General features: G+C 42.9%; 1 protein-coding gene across 1 annotated transcript in view; it reads right to left on the bottom strand.

Annotated features, from left to right (window-relative positions):
- The window catches only part of TRPC7 (transient receptor potential cation channel subfamily C member 7), a 126,172-nt gene that overhangs the window by 31,693 nt on the left and 75,783 nt on the right, over positions 1–18,696 (bottom strand). Inside the window, exons 4-6 of the mRNA XM_077768936.1 lie at positions 16,110–16,326; positions 5,081–5,314; positions 436–700 (exon numbers count right to left, since the gene is read on the bottom strand). Of these exons, the coding sequence (XP_077625062.1) occupies positions 436–700; positions 5,081–5,314; positions 16,110–16,326 (716 nt within the window). The remainder of the gene's footprint in view (positions 1–435; positions 701–5,080; positions 5,315–16,109; positions 16,327–18,696) is intronic.

Below are 18,696 nucleotides of genomic sequence, written 5' to 3' on the forward strand. Positions count from 1 at the left end.
GACATTTGCCCCGACTCTGTCTTCTAGGTAACACAGGTGACTAAAATAACAGTAGTAATAGTACTTCCTTTCATGTATTGAGAATTTCCCGTGTGTCAGCTGTATCATTTCAATGCATCTTCAGACTAGCCCTATTAAGCAGGTATTTGTTTATCCTCATTTTAAAGAAGAGAAAACAAAAGCTCAGAGAGGTTAAGGAACATGCCCAGGGCTACATAGCATGTAAGTGGCAAAAATGAAGATCTAATACACCCTGAAAGCTGGATTCTTTCAACTCCAGAAACTGAACTCTAAACCGCCCTTGAATAAAGTAGCCATTAATTTGTAGAAATACCAAGGAAACACGAGTCTGTGCAAGGGGCTGCCTGGAAGAGACTCCTAAAGATTCCCAGGGGGCCCAGAGAGACCCTCCACAGAGAGCCCTGAGGTACTCACGTTGTAAATGCTGGGTTGTACTTTGCACCTCGGTAGTAGGAGTACAGATTGAACATTCCAATCATGAAGGCCACAAATACCATGATGAAAATGACCATAAACTTGAAGATGTCTTTCACGGTTCTCCCCAGTGAGATCTGCAGGGGCCCAAAACTTTCATTGGCTGGCAGGATGTATGCAATCCGTGAGAAGCTCAGCACGACGGCGATGGCATACAGCCCTTCTGATATGATCTGCGGGTCTGAAGGCCACCACTTGTCCCTGGCTGAAAGAAAACAGTCCGGATTACTTGTGGGGCGGGGGGGGTGGGGGGACAGGATCTGCTGTGCTGACTTGTCTCTGGCAGAGAAACCAGGAAGGCATTTTTAGAGGTCTCTAACCTCATCATTTCCATTCCTGCACTTGAAGTTGATCTCAATACCCTGAAGGTGCCACACCTTCCCTCTTGGAATGTGCCAGTCCATCTGGCTGGAATACTCTTCCCTCATTTCAAGGCGTCCTCATTCCCAGTCATCCTTTAAGACTCTGATCAAGTGATGTCTCTTTCAGGAAGGCTTCTGTGACTCCTGCAAACTGAGATGGGCTCCCAGTTCCCCTTGGCTCCCACATTATCTGTGCACCCTCTGTCATAGAACTTACCATGCTGCTTAGCTATTCTGTCGTCCCTCCCAGTGTTTGAGCTCGACATGCAGGGCTGCCCCAATCACTGGGGAAGCATCAAGAGGAGGTGGTGGGGAGGAGCATGGGCTTGCAGTCAGGCAGACCTGAGGCTGACAGTGGCCTTTCTATGCAGAGGCTGTGTGATTGGAAGCAAGTCAATTAACCTTTTGGTATCGGATTTTCTCCATTTGTAAACTGGAGATAATATCATCAACCTCAGAGAGCTGGAGTGGGGATGAACTGAAATCATAGATGTAAAGTGCTTAGTCAGCCTAGAGCCTGGCACCCAGCGGTTGTTGATAAGTGGTTGTTAAATGACTGAAGGGAGCACTAACCACAAGTTTGGACTAGCCACAAATCGGAACAGATGAGCCCCTATGAGGGCCCAAGCTGAAGGATCTTGCCTGAGAAAACGTTCTGGGGTTTTGTTCCTCAGGTTGTGTATGTCTGGAAGAGTTGCTCTGTGTTTGAGCTAAAGTCTCCATAGTGGTGACCAGTCATCCAGGTTTGCCATGACGGCACTGTTCCGGGTGGCAGGAGACTTGGGACCCCTCCTGGGCTGTCAGGTTTCTCTTTGTGGTCTTTGGTGAGAATGTCCTCCCGCAGCAGAACAGAGCTGTGAAGGGCTTCTTTTGCAGTTTAATGGCACAAGGCACAGGACCCATCAATAAAAAGCTCCCTACTATGTGTCAGCACATACAGAGGTTCTCAGGTGAGGGCGGCACCTTCATCCTGGGGAATTGTATGTGGGTGTCTGCTGTTATCACGATGCTGGGGCAGGAGGATTACATGCTCCAGACAGACCCATACCACGAAAAGTGCCCTGCTAAAAAAGCCAAGAGTCTCCCTGTTGAGAAATGCTAAGTGAAACATAAATTGGGAAGCATTGAGAAACCTAAATTAGCCCTTACGCTGTACATTAGCTGTGATTTTCTTGACAGCCCTGTAGAGTAGATATTATCACTGCCATTTTAAAGATTGGATTTGGGGTATGGGATCCTTTTTCAGGGCCAAGTAAATGCAGATAGCGAGGAGATTACATAGCAATCCTTGGCTCCCCAAGGGAAATGGAAGAGGAGGAAATTCGTTCTTTATTTTCAAAGCTAGACTGTGTTAAACAATTATAATAATAAAGAGCAGTAAGAAACGTTTAGTAAGGGAAGCCAGGCTTCTGTTTGCTATGAAGTTTCATGGAGTGCATTCTAAATTACATTTGGAGATACAATAAAATTATAGACTCTATGTTCTCATCAAGGTCATAACTCACAAGTCCAGGAAAGACAAGTAAGGAGAACAAATTATGTTTTTCAAAATATGTCACTCTAAGGATAAATAACACATTTGGGTAACATGAAATAAGACTTGACTTCTACAAGAGACACCAAAAAGGAATTTCCTTTTTCCCCTCCTATAATTTACCATATTAAACCTCAGCTTTAATAATAAAAGCTGCTTCTATAATCCGGTAAAATAGATTTAGCTGTCAGCAAGACCCTGTTGATCAGGTCAGAACTTCTAGTGAAAAAGTATTCTCTTGAGATTGGCTTGTGAGAGTTGTGATGGTTGTGTGGCTATTCAGACAAAATTATTTTCTTCTTTTTGGAGCTCTTTCCTTGAGAAAAATTGCCCTATCAACCTGAAAAACTGGAACTTGCTTGTTTGGAGCTTGTAGAGGTTGGAGGGCGCCACTGCCTGGACAGCCACAAGGGGGCTCTCTTGCCCCACAACTGGAGCACAAGCAAACACTATGAGTGAGCCAAGAGATTTCCAAGGCTCTGGGTGAACCTCAAAGCAAGGGCAACAATGTGCAATGCTTTGCAGTTGGGTGAGACCTTAACACAGTCCTTAAAAGAAACAGAAAGCACAAGAGGACAATACTGGAGCCTGAATCAGGGAATTAAGAAAATTACCCAGTTGGGGGCACCTGGGTGGTTAAGTTAGTTAGGCCCTTGACTCTTGATTTTGGCTCAGATCATGATCTTATAGTGTGTGGGTTTGAGCCCTGCATCAGACTCTGCACTAATGATGTGGAGACTGATTGGGATTCTCTCTCCCCCTCTCTCTCTGCCCCCTCCCCCCTCCCCCCCAACTCATGCATGTGCTCTCTCTCTCTTTCAAAAAAAACAAAAAAGCAAAAAAACCTATCCAATAGATGGGGCTCCTGAGTGGCTCAGTGGGTCAAGTGTCTGACTCTTGATTTCACCTCAGGTCATGATCTCACAATTGTGAGATAAAGTACCTTGTCGGGCTCTGTGCTGAGCATGGAGCCTGCTTAGGATTCTCTCTCTCTCCCTCTGCCCCTCTCCTCTGCTCACACTCTCTCAAAAATAATAATAAAAAATAAAACTGTCCAATTTAGTATCAAGATTCTCTCATCTTTCACTGATGAACCCTGAATAGCACAGAGGGGAAAATATACAAGCCCATTTTGCTTTTAACAAGTCTGAATTTGCTAAACCAACAAATGAAGAGTGAATGGCTTATAATACTACCAGACTCGCCACGTCTCAGTAGGTGTTTCCTTACCACATTTACATGTAACAATCTGCATAACACAATCCCTGTGGAATATGGGTAGCAACTCAACTCTTGCATTAAATGGCCAACCCTCTGCAGCTCAGTGCTTTACCTGACTGTCTGGGTCACAGGAGCCATGTGGCTTCATGTAACAGAGACTTTTGACATTCAAACCTTTCATAATGTAGTGGCTGCAGTTCATGAATGCCTATTAAGTGTCCAACTAATTTACTGGTATCACTAACACAAATCTATTTCTTCTCCCCACCTCTGTTTCTTTTTTTTACAGACAACAACACAGTTTTAGAGCAGGAAAATGACCTAATAGGCGGTATTGATAAACTGTTACCATTCACTGAACCTTTAATATTTTCCAAGCAGAATGCAAAATGCTTCTTATGCACTATCTTACTTAATCCATAAAACAAACTTTCTGACATAGGTTTTACATATGGGAAAATAAAGGCTTAGAAAAATTAGGTAAACAGAGTCTCCGAGTAAGCTATAGAAGTAGGATTTGAATTCAGGTGTAACTTCAAAGCCTAGGAACATAAGCACCAGGCCGTTCTGAATGGTTCTCAATTCATGTTGGGCCAGGATCCCTTGCTATCCAAGGTATTCCTATATTTCTGAGGACACTGTGAGCCCTGCCGTGGAAGCCTGTTTCATCATCTGTAAAATAGGGACAGAAAAGAGCCTTCTTTTTGCGGACCTTTTGCAAGGATTGGAGTTTATGGTTTAAAATGTCTGTACAGTTCCTGGTACCTAGTAGGTCCTCAATAAATAGATGGTGTAACTCTTACACTTCCTAAAATTTCAGTCTACTACCTCACACTGTATGGCCTTGTGGTTTGAAAGAATTAAGTCATCTCCAAAAAAACTAATTTTGCCATGAGAAAAGAATGTTTGGATTGAGCAATGAGGGCCTATCTTTGCACAAAATACAGGGATCAAGTATAGAAGGAAAATTCTATCTATACAGTTTCTCTTAGTGCTCCGGGGTCCACATCAGAATTGAGATTTTTCTTTAAAAAAAAGGGGGGGAGGAAGGGCAGAAAGGAAGAGCTTGGGTGGCTCAGTTGGTTAAGAGACTGACTCCTGATTACAGCTCAGGTCATGATCTCCCAGTAGTGACATCCACTCCTGAGAGGGGCTCGGTGCTGGGCCTGGAGCCTGTTTGAGATTCCCTCTCTCTCTGCCCCTCTCCTGCACCCACGTGCCCTCACTCTCTCTCTCTTAAAAAAGAAAAAAAGGACAAAACATATCCCAGAAACACTCTAAAATCCTTTCCAAATCTATCCATCTTAGCACAAAAAAATTCATTTCTTATAGTCACTAATTGCACGTTCTGTTGAGATACTTGTGCAGCGGGGAGCAGGAGGGAGGCCCACAGGTGGAGCCATGCTAAGGGCCCTGGGCCACACCCAGAAGCACCAGGTGAGACTCGCTAGAGCGCCCTCTGGCTCACCGTAGGTGAAGTATGCCACTTCCGGCGGAAGTGAGACGTTCTGTAGCGAGTCGTCCTGCACGTGCTGGTCCACGTATAGCTGTGCCTCGCTGGCCTTCAGGAAGGCCATGAACCTGGCGGTGAAGGAGGCCACGAAGATGGACAGCATCCCGAAGTCTAGCAGGTTCCACAGGTGCAGCACATATTCCCGCGGCCCCTCCTCCCAGATTTCCTTGCACTCGGACCAAATCATTCCTGCGGGAGAGTGAGAAGGTCAGGCTCATTTTCCATTTCCCTTGGCATTTGTGACCACAGCGGGGCCACTGCAGGAACCTGGGTATGAATGTAAATGGGAGCTCTTTAGAGCTGAGAACCTTGATAGCCCGCAGCAAAACGAAAACGGTTCTTCGAGGGCAGATTTAGAGACAGGAAATTCTCAGACTGTGAGAATACCTGTCACCTGCCCCTCTGTTTACAGATAAGTGGTCTCCAGGAGGAAGGAGAAAGTTCTCATTCTTTCATAGATTCTAGATTCTTGGAGGCATTATAGGAGAAATACAGTGTCCAACATTTGTGCATTTTAAGAACTGAGAAGTTTTAAGGAAACATCCCTTTCTAAGCCAAATGGAAGGACACTGAGGTCCAGGAATGGGAAAGGGCTTTCTAAAGATCCCACATATGACCTGGATCCCACAGTTTAATCAGAGGTTTCCCTTTTCTGGTGAAAATGGTCCATTATATAAGAGGAATTGAAACCACATGTTTTTCCGAGGAGAAAAGCTGTTTAGAGAAGTGGTGGCTTTGTTTGATGCAGTCCATTCTAAGATGTCTGCATGTCTGTTTCAAATTGGGGTCCCCACAATAGGAAATATCCCAAAACGTTGCAGGTCTGTTGACAAGACACTCCCACCTTGCCTTTTTTTTCCTAAATAAAGCCACACCTCTCCCTCCAGCTTACCTTTTCAAAATTTGTATGGTAGTTCAGCAAGGTAATGATTTTCTTAACACTGAAATTACTTTCAGTTGTGCCAGTTCAAATAGATATTTAAAAAATGTTTTTAGAAAGAAACAGTTACAGGCTGAGAGAAATAATGTTTATTGTTTTTGTCTCCCCTCAAATTAAAATTCCTAATGTTTTAGGGGAACTGCTTTTAGCTGGGCACTAGGCAAGCTGCATCCTGTCACTGGCTTTAATCTGGGAAGTCCTGGGTTCAGGTTCTAGTTTAGCCACTTCCTGGGTATTTCAAGCACTAAAGCATTGGGTATTGGGGTAATTTCAAGTGCTAAAAGCTCTGTGAATCTGAAATGCTGGTTGTTTTTAGAAGATTGACTTTTCTGACCATTCTAGTAGCTCCTCACTGAGCATTGCAAGTCATTTCCTCCATAGTCAAATGCCCTCATCACTTTTACTAGATTTAAATATTAACTCACCCAGGCTAATTTAAATTATTCCAAGGCCATGAGTAAAAGTAGCATGGGCCCAAGGGTTTGAGCAGTAGGAATGCTTAATGAAAAAAGAAATGTGTGAAATTATGTACTTGAGTGAGTGAAATTAGGCCCCCTGCTTCCAAGGTTCAGCATTTCATATCCATGCTGAGTATCATGGTCTCTTTCCTCCAGCTTGTCAATCAGAGGAGTGTTAAAACCTCGGGCTCAGGGGTAAGGATGCTGGGTACTGGAGCCTCCTTCCAGCAAAATCCTCTTCACTTTGGGAAGCCTTGGAGTCCAGAGAACAAGGTCACTGATAATTAATGAGGGGTGGCTGATAGTGGAATAGGCTGGGAAATGCTGGGAAGCCTTGGGGGAAATGCGAAGCAAAGTTTGTGCTGGTTCTGAATAATGGCCTGCAGCCTGCTGAGAAGGAGCTTGGTAGTTCAAAAGGTGGTTCATGCCCAGCCCATTGCCCATCTTGCACCTCAATGGCTATTCAGAAGGGATTCTCCCTTCAAGGTCCTGTGGGACTTAAATATGCACATTCCTTAAATGGTCTTGGCCCCAAGGCTTTCTGTGCCCTGTCCCAGGGTCTTTAGCTGAGCAGAGGTCCCAGACCACCTCCTGGGGTCCTGTCTGTTCTTTCAGGTCAGCTTCTCATTACTGGGCCAAAATGTAGGTGTTCTGTGACCTTGCAGGAGGGAGAAGATGCCCTCAAGCCCTGACATTCAAATACTATCTCAGTGATGGGTCCTTTGCAACAAATCTGGGCCTCAGACACATTTGGGATTTAGTTGTTTTCCAGGCAGGAAGATGAGATTTATAGATCTAACATTTCTTAACAAAACTTGTCCTCTTTTCTCTAATTTTGGTAGCTAACAATTGCTGTGCACCTGCTAAGTGCCAAGGCCCTGTGTTCAGCACTTGAGCAGCAGTACACCTTCATAAGAGCCTGAGAGGTAAACTGCAGTTATCTGCATCTTATAGATGAAAAACCTTACATGGGAAGATGGCAAGTTGTCTAAAGCCACACAGACAGTTGAGGACCCTTGCTCTCCACTCTGCTGTCACCTACCACGCTCTCTACTAGGCACAAGCTTACTCTCACTGGTTAAGAACTTCTCCACCCACTTAACAGACATTGCTGAGTGCAGCCTTGGTGCCAGCTCCCATCCTGGGGATACGACAACCAAGATGTCAGCCCTTCATAGCAAGATGAGTCTAGCGCTGGAGACAGATGTATCATAAGCAGTAATGAATACTCCGGGTGGCAGAAGCTGTAATAAACATGTCCAGGGACTGTTTGTGGAGACACAGGGATCAAAGCAGTCAGTGTTCTGATCTTGTGACCCAGCAGGGTGCCTGGAACAACTTCTATTTGTTCACTGAATGAAGCGAATTCATGGAGGAGGTGACAGTTGGTGTGAGGAACCAGGAGTGAGCTCGGTGAGGGAGGAGGGACTGGCAGAGTGTTCCAGAAAATGGGCATGGAAGTGTGGGAGAGCAGGCCCTTCCAGGGTGCCTGAAGAGACTGAGTATGGCTCCCGAGTCAGGGAGTGGGGCTGGCAATTGGCAGCATTTCCCTATAGCTCTTTAAATTGTATTAATTTAAAAACGTATTTTCTTACTATGTTGAGCATTTATGTGTCCAGCTCACTTTCAGTCCTGGGATGTCTATTTACGAAAACACTGCCAGGGTCTAAGAGTGGTGTAGAATGCATCTTTGGACATGAGTCTCTTCTTCGGTGGAGAGATGGCATGCGTTGTGGAGAGGCTTCCTGCCCTCCAAGCCCGATGGCTTTCTGGGAACCGCTAATGTTACACAGTCCTCTGATGAGTGTATCTGGAGCCACAGTCTCCAACTCTGAAAAGCCATATATTACAAGCTCTTAACAACTACCCCAGAGTTACCACTGATACCGATTGGCCAGAAAGAGGTTCCTCTGGTAGAACTGCTATTGGAGGCTCTCCCAGCTGGAAGGAATGACGGTCCCTGGCTTGTGAAGTCCTCTGGAAAGCAGCTCATTTGACATTGCTACAGAACACACATGTCTACTGGCAAATTATCCCTCCTTTCTCACCCACACTCCTCTCTTGCTTTTTTTAATACTGTGTTCTGGTTTTTCTTCTATTTTTGGGTGTGTTTTCTTAGTCTCCTTGTGGCCCCCACCTTGTGTCTTAACTCCCTGGGATTGACAATCCTGAATCCTCCCCATATCCTGCTGGTAGTCAACTAAAGCATCTAGAGTGAAGGAACAATATCTTTGTAACTGGGTTTGACCTTTCCGCAAAACTGTACAGAAGAAGAGGAACAGCATACATGCCCAGTATGAGTAGAGGCTTGGGGAAGTAAGCTAGAGTAGTCACATGACATGGCCATTGAAAGAGGTCATTGGGAAAACCGGATGACCAAACGGAGGCAGGGATAGCAGATGAAAAGAGGCAACTACACATTTACATGATTACAGAAATGTTAATATTAATTGAGACAGGAGGAAACAAAAGAAGGCATGTAGTTTTGTTAGAGGTGTTAACCGATAGGACGGAAAGGAGCATGGGGAACTGGAGGACAGAGTGGGAGAACTTGCAGCTGTAAACAGGTCGGATTATAAAGGCCTCACTTTGAAGGAGACATTCGAGCAGAAGACCTGAGGAGGTGAGGGAGCAAGCTGCACCGCCTGCGAGAAGAGCTCTCAGGCAGAGGGTCAGCCCCAGCAGAGGTTCTGTGGTAGAAATGGTATGAGGCAAGAAAACCCATGGGGCTGAAACAGTGAGTGAGGTGGAAAGTGGTGGGAAATGAAGTGGGGTGAAGAGGTGGAGATGACGTGGAGAGGTGGAGGGCTTTGTAGGCCATTGTAATGACATGGGCATCTCTCTGAGGGGGATGGGGAGCCACTAAAGAGTGTTGAGGCATAGAGCGACAAAACCTGATTGTATTTTAAGTGGATCACTATAGCTCCTGTGTGAGAATGTAGATCCCGGGGCTTGGGAGTGCAAAGAGTAGAAGCAGGCCACCTGGAGAAGGCCATTCCCCTCTTTGTGGCCAACATCTTTCTCCATGAAAGGAGCAAGTTGGACTTGCTAAGGTCCTAAGGTTCTTTTCAGCCCTAGGGCAGCTTCTGGTAGAGAGGGAGTAATGGTGTTTTTATAATCAGTCTGTCCAGAGTCCCGCATTCATTAGCGTGATACATTATGGGAGAAAAGACTGTGTTGCTGTGTCTAGCCAATCCCCAGCAGAGCAGAATTCAGAGATTCTGTCAGTATAGGCCTCATGCCATTTCAAGGCTCTCCATGTCTGAGCAGAGGGTAAATCAGACTCTAGACTTTAGGATGTGCCAGCAGTACACACAGTGTTCAAAATCTTCTTCTCAAAGATCAGTAGTACTTTGTGATAATTAAAGAGCTCCAGAATGTATTTATGGATAAGGTAATGTTAGTCATATTTTACAGCTGCTTCCCCAGTATCTGGCACAGTGCCTGATACATAATATAATGCCTAGTAACCCGAAGATATTTATCAAGAAAAGAATTGAGAAAGTAGAAGGAATATCCCAAAAACTTTTGCATTGCTCCCACCACTGCATCTTGCAAGCCATCTGTCGTGTGCCCTCAACCCTTCCCTCCTGTTACCCTGGGTGAGGAGTTCACGGTCCTGCCAAGGCCATGTCCTCCACTTGCAGACTGGATTCCATCCCCTCTGGCTACTCAGGAACTTGGCTTCCACATTGATTGGTGAAGTCTCAGGCCTCATTGTTACTAAATATGCTGGCATTGGACATAAGTCATCACTCCCTCGTTCTTGACACACTTTGATTGGCTTCAGCACCACTCTCTTGGCTCTCCTCTTACCTAATCTCCTTTGCTAGATACTTCTCGTCTTTCATCCTTTAAGTATCATTGTGCCTCAGGGCTCAGTCCTCAGTTTGTCTGACCACATTAGCAGTCGAAATGATTGCATGTAATTTACTTTAAATACACTGCCATGCTCATATTTATGTCTTCAGCAGCAGCCTCTCCTTATGTACTTAGGTACTTCAGACATGTAAAGCCAAGTGCTTCTTGACATTTCCACCCGGATGTCTAATAGGTGTCTCAAACTGAACTCTTGATTTCCTTTTCTGCTCCCTCTTCAAACTGCTCCTCCCCTGGTCTATCCTGTCACAGTGAATGGCTCTCTATTATACCATTAATTGAGCTAAAACACATGGAATTTTCTTTGCTCTCTTACTCTTCCACCCCACACAATATCCAATAGTAAGTATTATCAATTTTACCTTCAGAATGTAATCACCATCTGCTGCCTACTCAAAACAAACCATTTCCTGTCTGAATTAATGTGGTGTCCTCCTAATTGATCTTCTTGCATCTCTGCTTGTTCCGGAATCCTCTATGCTGTACGTAGCAGCCAGTGAACCCCATTAGAAACTTAAGTCATATAATGACACTTTTGTGCTCAAAACTTCCTAGTGGCTTTTTGTTGCCCTCAGAATAAAATTAAAACTGTGTACGATGGCCTATAAGGCCTTGCATGATCTGACTCTGCCTATCCCTCTGACTTCATCTCTGTTGATTCCTCATTCACTAAGCTTCAGCCACATTAGTTTCTTTGCTGTTCCCTTGAATCCATGCCTTTAACACATACTGATCCTTCTGTGTGGAATGCTTTTCACCTAGATGTCTGCAAAACTTAATTCCTCTCTTCCTTCAGGTCTCTGCTCAGATTTCATTTTCTCAGTGTAGGCAGATGAGAGGGCTTGCTCTTATCTCCTCAACTACTCTGAGAAGGTAAAATATGAACAGAGATCAGAAGGAAAAGAGAAGCAGGCTGACTCAGTCATTATTCAGTTTGTCTCCTGTATCAGAGAAATATAAGTACTGACTAGATATTTCAAGATTTGAAAAAATCATTATGAAACTTTTTTATGTATGTGGTTCTATTTTAGAAAAAGAATTCTGATTACTGTTATCAGCCATGATGGAGTAATAAACCAGAAAAGAGAAAAAAAAAACTATCCCCAGACATTGGAAATAGCATAGGACTGTGGTCCTTTAGTAAAGGGAAACCAGCACAGTAAGCCTTTTGTTCACCGTATCTTCCTTTATGGTGGCACAGTCTGGTCTGCAGTGCATGGAGAGGGGTCCCAGAGGCATGGAAGGCAGTCCTACTGAGTTGGAGAGACAAGAGTCTAGAGTTCAGGAAGGCAGAGGTGATTAGACATTGTGTTGCAGAGTTCCAGAGGGAAGGATACTATACCAATCAAAAAACAAAACCACAGGGGCGCCTGGGTGGCTTAGTCGGTTGAGCGTCCGACTTTCACTTGGGTCATGATTTCACGGTTCGTGGGTTCGAGCCCCGCGTCAGGCTCTGTGCCGACTGCCAGCTCAGAGCCTGGAGCCTGTTTCGGTCTGTCACTCCCTCTCTCTCTGACCCTCCCCTGCTCGCGCTGTCTCTCTCTCTCTCTCTCTCCTAGAAATAAATAAAAACACTAAAAAAAAAATTTAAAAACAAACAAACAAACAAAAAAACAAACAAAAAACCACAAAGTCCAGAGAATTACTTAGGGGTCTTGTTGAACATTTCCTGAATACTAAGTTATGTCCAGAGTAAAACTCCACTAACAGCCAGAGAGCTACAAGGTGAGTAGTTTCCAGAGCTCACCCACAGTGGAGAGATGTTTGAGCTCCAACCATCTAGGGTTGAGGTTCCTTGTTGATTATCGAGGGCATTTAGTAGAGACTCCAGATGTGTGTCTCTATAATACAAGGAGAAACAATCCTTATAGTTAATTTTCTGCAGATTCACTGTAAGAAAGCTTGAAAAGCACCAAACTCATCCGTAAGTATTTAACAGCTTGTTAGAATAAAACCAAAAACTCTTTCAAGGAGGACAGCAAAATCTAGATGCTCAACAACATAACATATAAAGTGCTCATCATTCAGTCAGAAATTACTAAGCCACCAAGATGCAGGAAAATGTGATCGGTGTCAGGAGAAAGATTAGGTAATAGAAGTTAACCCAGAAATGACAGAGATGATGGAATTGGGAGATAGGGATTTTCTAACAGTTACTATACGTATGCCTAGTTTGTTCAAGGACTTAAAGGAAAATGTAAACTTCATGAAGAAAGAAATGAAAGATAAAAAGAGAGCCAAATAGAATTTCAAGCACTGGAAAATATAAGATCTGAAAGGAAACATTTACTAGTTGGAATTAGAATTACAGATAATGAGGAAAAAGTGAACTTGAAGCAGAGAGAGAAAAAAACATTGGGAAAAAAAGAGACTTATCTTTTAGTGATACACACAATAATTTTTGTAGATGAAATATAATACCTGATATTTGGTTCAAAATACTATAGCGCTGGGAGAAGGGAACTAGTTGTTGAACACGAGGGATTGTTCTGTGGGGTTTACTATACTCTTGTGTTGATTATTGTATATTCTTGAAATTATTTATAATAAAAAGTTTGAAAAAATTATCTAAGGAAAAGTAGTTAGAATCTTTCTTCTACCTGAAATATAACAGGAATAGGTCAACAAGTCTACTCCTCCCCAGTACTTTTCATGTAACAGTCTTAAAACTCAGCTCTGCTTTGATGGGCAGAAACTGGGATCAGGCTGTAGAAGCTGGTTCCCTTCTAGCTGGAGATACATGCCTCTTATTGGGACAGTGCTCTGGCATCCAGGAGGAGAAATTGGAGGACTCAGGAGGAAGTCATACTTCAGTTAGGAGCCATTAACATATGGTAGCTCTACCTACCCACTTCAGAGCACTCACCACAGTCGTCTCCTTGGAGGCCAGTTAGGAAAGGTGTTGGGTGAGTGATTGGTGCCATAAATACTCTTAAGTTTTATCCATAAACCCAACATGTGAGTTATGGTTTTGTTTTGTTTTAAATCTCTGTCTTATGCATTTTCACATCCAGATAGCCAACAGACACATGAAAACATGCTCAGTATCGCTCATCATCAGGGAAATAGAAATCAAAATCACATTGAGATACCACCTCACATCAATCAGAATGGCTAAAATTAACAACTCAGGAAACAACAGATGTTGTCAGGGATGTGGAGAAACGGGAACCCTCTTGTACTGTTGGTGGGAATGCAAACTGGTGCAGCTACTCTGGAAAACAGTGTAGAGGTTCCTCAAAAAATTAAAAATAGAATTACCCTATGACCCAGCAATAGCACTACTAGGAATTTATCCAAACGATACAGGAGTGCTGATGCATAGGGGCACATGTACCCCAAAGTTTATAGCAGCACTATTAACAATAGCCAAATTTTGGAAAGAGCCCAAATGTCCATCAACTGATGAGTGGATAAAGAAGACGTAGTTTATATATATAATGGAATGCTGCTTGGCAATGAGAAAGAATGAAATCTTGCCATTTGCAGCAATGTGGATGGAACTGGAGGGTATCATGCTAAGTGAAATAAGTCAGTCAGAGAAAGATATGTTTTCACTCATATGTAGAATTTGAGAAACTTAACAGAAGACCATCGGGGAAGGGAAGGGGAAAAAATCATTTCAAATAGAGGGGCAGGCAAACCCAGAAGAGACTCTTAAATACAGAGAACAAACTGAGGCTTGATGGGGAGGTGGAGGGGGGGAATGGGTGATGGGCATGGAGGAGGGCACTTGTTGGGATGAGCACTGGGTGTTGTATGGAAGCGGTGAATCATGGAAATCTATTCCCAAAGCCAAGAGCACACTGTATACGCTGTATGTTAGCTAGCTCGACAATAAGTTATATTAAAAAAAAAGAAAAAATAAAAAAATCTGTCTTTGTCAATTTGGATTGCTATAACAAAATCACAGGCTGAGTAGCTTATAAACAACAAATTTATTTCTCACAGTTCTGGAGGTTGGAAATCTGAAATCAGGTTGCCAAGCATATTTGGGTTCTGGTGAGAGCCCTCTTCTGGGTTACAGACTCCTTGTTGTATCCTCACATGGTACCCTTGGGGCCCCTTTAACAAGGGCACTAAGCCCGTTCATGAGAGATCACGAAAGTCCTCATGATTTGATCCCTTCTCAAGGCTCCACCCCCTGATGCCATCACATTGGGGTTAGGTGTTTCATGTATGGATTTTGAGGGGGGGATACATTCAGTCCACTGCTGTGTTAAGGTATTTAGTTTATCCACGAGGCGGAGGGTATACTAGGGAGAATTGGGATAGGCCCGACACTATGAAAGTTAGGCCCCAGAACCCACTGCAACAGGCTTTCATGTTGCTTTACAACTTTAGTGCCAGTGACTCCACTAAGTGAGCCTTTGGTTCTAGACTTGCTGCTTGACGGAAAGCCTCTGGTAAGCACAGTATGCTTTCCTGCCTCTGTCCTTTGGATCAAACCATTCTTCTCTCCTCCCTCTTCCTATTTAAAGACCCAACCCAGAGACCATATTCCCTATTGCTCTCAGCTTGGCCAGCTGTGGGATGTTCTTAGGGAGTTTGACTGTTGGGCTCACTTAGGCTATGTCTTTTAATTAAGACAGGTCATGTGTTGGGCTATGTTCAGGTACCTATTTTTTTGTGATTTTGTTGACTGACAGCATACATACTTTGACCCTGTTTAAATTTTGACTCAGTGTTTGTTAATGTAAGCACAGTGCAGATGATATCAATACAAAAATTTTGTGATGGAAGCAAAATCTGGGGTGCATACCATTAGGGCAGTTTAATTAATTGACTCATTGTGATGCTGCAGAGATGAAATTTTGCAGATCTTTCTGTCTTCAGGTTTGTTTTGCTCAGAAAATGCTGATCAAATTCATGTCTTTTTTATATAAATATTTTAAGTTATTGATTAGATTTTAGTTATGTACAGAGTCACTGAGTATAGCTTTTACAGCTACTCATTTTTTTCCCTCATCAGGTCTGATATTTTTTTTACCAATTTTGCTAATTTCAGTGTTAGAAAAGCCTCTATCACATTTTGCCTAAACAGGTTTAGCTTTTACCGTTTTAGTTTACCTTATTTATTCTTCTTAGTAACAGTTCTTATGAAGTAGGCAAGAGAGATGGTCTTTCTTAGCTAGTCATTGGGGAAATTGGGAGCACTTTCTTTGGTAATTCTAGTGACAGACCTTGACAACACAAAATATCACTGCAGAGAGGAATGTCACAGTGTCATGATGTTCATTAACACAAATAGTGAGAAAATGTTACTCCCATAACTTTTTAGATTTACATTTATCACCAAGATTGTATTCTATATTAGTGTTCAGTGATAAAAAATAATCATTTAAGCTACACAATTTTATACTCTTTACTAGAAACAGAACTTGATGTCCTAAGGCTTATTATAGACTATACTTAAATGATCAAAATATATTTTCCCACGCAAGTCTACTTGACAGTCACTTTCAATACATGTGTATTGAAAAATATGTAGCACCTTTCCTCCAAACATCTCCTTCTAAAATTGAGATTCATATTAAAGGCTTGTGCATCTTTTACACCAGCATATACAGAAGTTGACTTTGACTTCTGCTCACCATTTTGTCTGCCAGAGTGCACTCAAGAGGACAGGAAGAGGTTCAGAAGTCAGAATTTAATCATGTCCTATTATCATTAGGAGGAGAGAATATAGGGCAGAGTGACTGCTTACCTAAGACCCACTTCATGATGAGCATTTCTGTCCAGGAGAATTGTGTGGTTTTCACTCTGAAGATCTGTTTCGGGTAGTCTGTGAAGGTTTCGTTGGGCAGGGTTTTAACGCCTTCAAAGCGATCTGATGCATTCACAACTAACAATCCCAAAAAGATTGTAAAAGAAACTGCATGGGCTACAAATTTCATGAAAGGGCTCCTCAGGGTTCTTCCTAGCTGGAAACAAAATATGTACAAGACATATTAAACTGGCAGCTGCAGGTGGGTGCAGGTTTCTCTTTAAAATGCTTTTGCCAAAAGTTTAACCAGAGAATCCTTCATCTTGGACAGAAGCCGCTAACTGAATCCAGACCACATTTCTCTTGCGTGTTTATGTGAGATGCTGGTTAACCAAACATATTTCCTATTGGCTTCTGTTTTTTCCTATTTGAGCGATTTAGTGGGAGTGTTACAAAGCAGGAGTAGAAGATACTGATGTATCATCACCTTGTAATCTGCACAGCCTCTCCCGACCATGTGGATATGCATTTTATGCCATTCAAATCTGGGGAAAAATAACCTATCTCAGTAGAGTTCAGAATTTTAAGAAACACACACTAGATATGCCCCCTTGCTCTGTTTTCCATTTTCCTGAGTTTTGTTTTCATTGTTTCTTAGATCTTGGTAAATTTATTTAAAGCTATACATTTCCCACTAGATACTGGTTTAGCTGCATTCTAGAAATGTTAACCGGTAGTACCTTCATTTATAAATATTTTACAGTTTCCCTTTTGATTTCATTTTTTAATTCATAAGTCTATTTCCAGACATCCAGGACTCCCCCACCCCCTTGTACTTTAAAAAATTCTATTTTTATTGCAGCCTGTGTGCAGATCATAGGCTCTGTGATACTGCTCTAAAACTTACTGAGGTTTCCCTTGTGGCCCTAGTGCATCATTAACTTGTGCACTTGTTTCGTGTGAGTCTGAGATGATCCAGGAGATGCCCTGTTCAGGAGCAGGTATTGGCTACATCTTCTCTAGCCCTGGTGTGGCATCCAGAGGCTCCTTAGGTCTTTGAGGACTAAACTACAGGCTACACAGTGAGTCTCCCGACCCCTGGTGGTGAACTCGTGTGGGTCCCTTGTAGGTCACTGCTGTCACTTGTACCTATGCACCAAATCTTACTCCTCACCCTGTACTCTAATCAGACAAGAGCAAAGAGAGCAACCTTTTCTGAAGCTCAGTTCCCTCTCCAGAGCAGATGTTCATCTATAGCCAGTGCCTGGTTAATTGATGTTCACATTCCGCCTCATTCAGGAGTCCTAGAGTGAAACGTCACCCAGGAGGTCGAGTATTGGTTCAGTAGAAGATCAATTACAGGGATTTTTGTGGGTAAAATTTCCCTAATTATGACTGTGTTTGACATAACATTTATAAATGAGATGGCTTGATAATGTTCTTTTAATATGCCTCAGTATGGTAATCATCCACTTTAATTATTTTCCTTATTGCTATAACATGATTTATTATGATTCTAATGCTATAGAACCTATATATTGAAATTTAAAAAATGATAGTTTTAATTGAAAAAAAAAAACAGCATCTCAGGCCTAGACATTGGGAATTTCTACTCTGCTGGAAAAAACTTACTTCAATTAATTTGCATTGTCAAATGTCATATGGCACTAATTTATAGGCCACTCATGTGGACTACAGACATTTTATAAACGACACTTCTTTTTAACGCTTAACTTTATTATTTATAAAATAGGACTGTAGCTTAGTTTTGGTCATATGTAGATAATGTTAAATTTGGAATGCATAGGTTAAATGTAAGGGCAAATAAAACATCTCATGTAAATTCAGTAAGAAAACTGAATTAAACCATGTCTCATTTTGATTTATATATCAAATAACTAGTTTGAATTTTTCACCATTTTAGCTGACTGTGTTGGAATCTTGAAGCCCCATTTCCTAGCCAGGATGTTGGTGTACCTAGGAGACATCCTTAAACAGTCACTGCCTTGTTTCTTGGGAGTGTGTCCTAGCTAGGGTAGTGGTGAGAGGTGAGGGAAGAGGGAGCCTGACTGCAGGGTGGCGAGTGGGGAAGGCTGCACAGAGACAAAGGGATGTCAGATCTTGTGTGCCCTAGCAGGGTCCCAGAAATGTCAGGAGAAGATAGGGACCAACTCTTAAGGTATCAAAGGCCAGGTTCCTCCAGTCCTTTATCATTAGGCTCTCTGTCTTCTGGTGACAACCTGGAGGAGAATACGGGGTCACCGCTCCTTCTCACCCATGTGAGGCACCTGATACAGGAAGCTACACACAGCGGAACCTGAGTTGCCCTTGGGATTCCCCAGAAGACATGGTTTGATGAATTTAATAATCTCTTTGTTACCTCCTTCAAGTCATTATTGTCTGGCAGAAGATAAGACTGTAAAAATTATTGTATCTTCTGCGAACATAAGAAAAAACCCTGACAAGGCCCCTTATGGTGTGTGAAAGATTAGCCTGGGTTCAATCCCTGCTTGATCTGGGCACCCTTGGGAGGAAAGGCGAGGTCAGGAATTAATGCTCCTTTTCTCTTTTTCTTCTGGGCTTGAAG

The sequence above is a fragment of the Crocuta crocuta genome, unplaced genomic scaffold (assembly GCF_008692635.1).
Source record: "Crocuta crocuta isolate KB4526 unplaced genomic scaffold, BGI_CrCroc_1.0 scaffold64, whole genome shotgun sequence".
In the NCBI taxonomy this organism is placed as follows: Eukaryota; Metazoa; Chordata; class Mammalia; order Carnivora; family Hyaenidae; genus Crocuta; species Crocuta crocuta.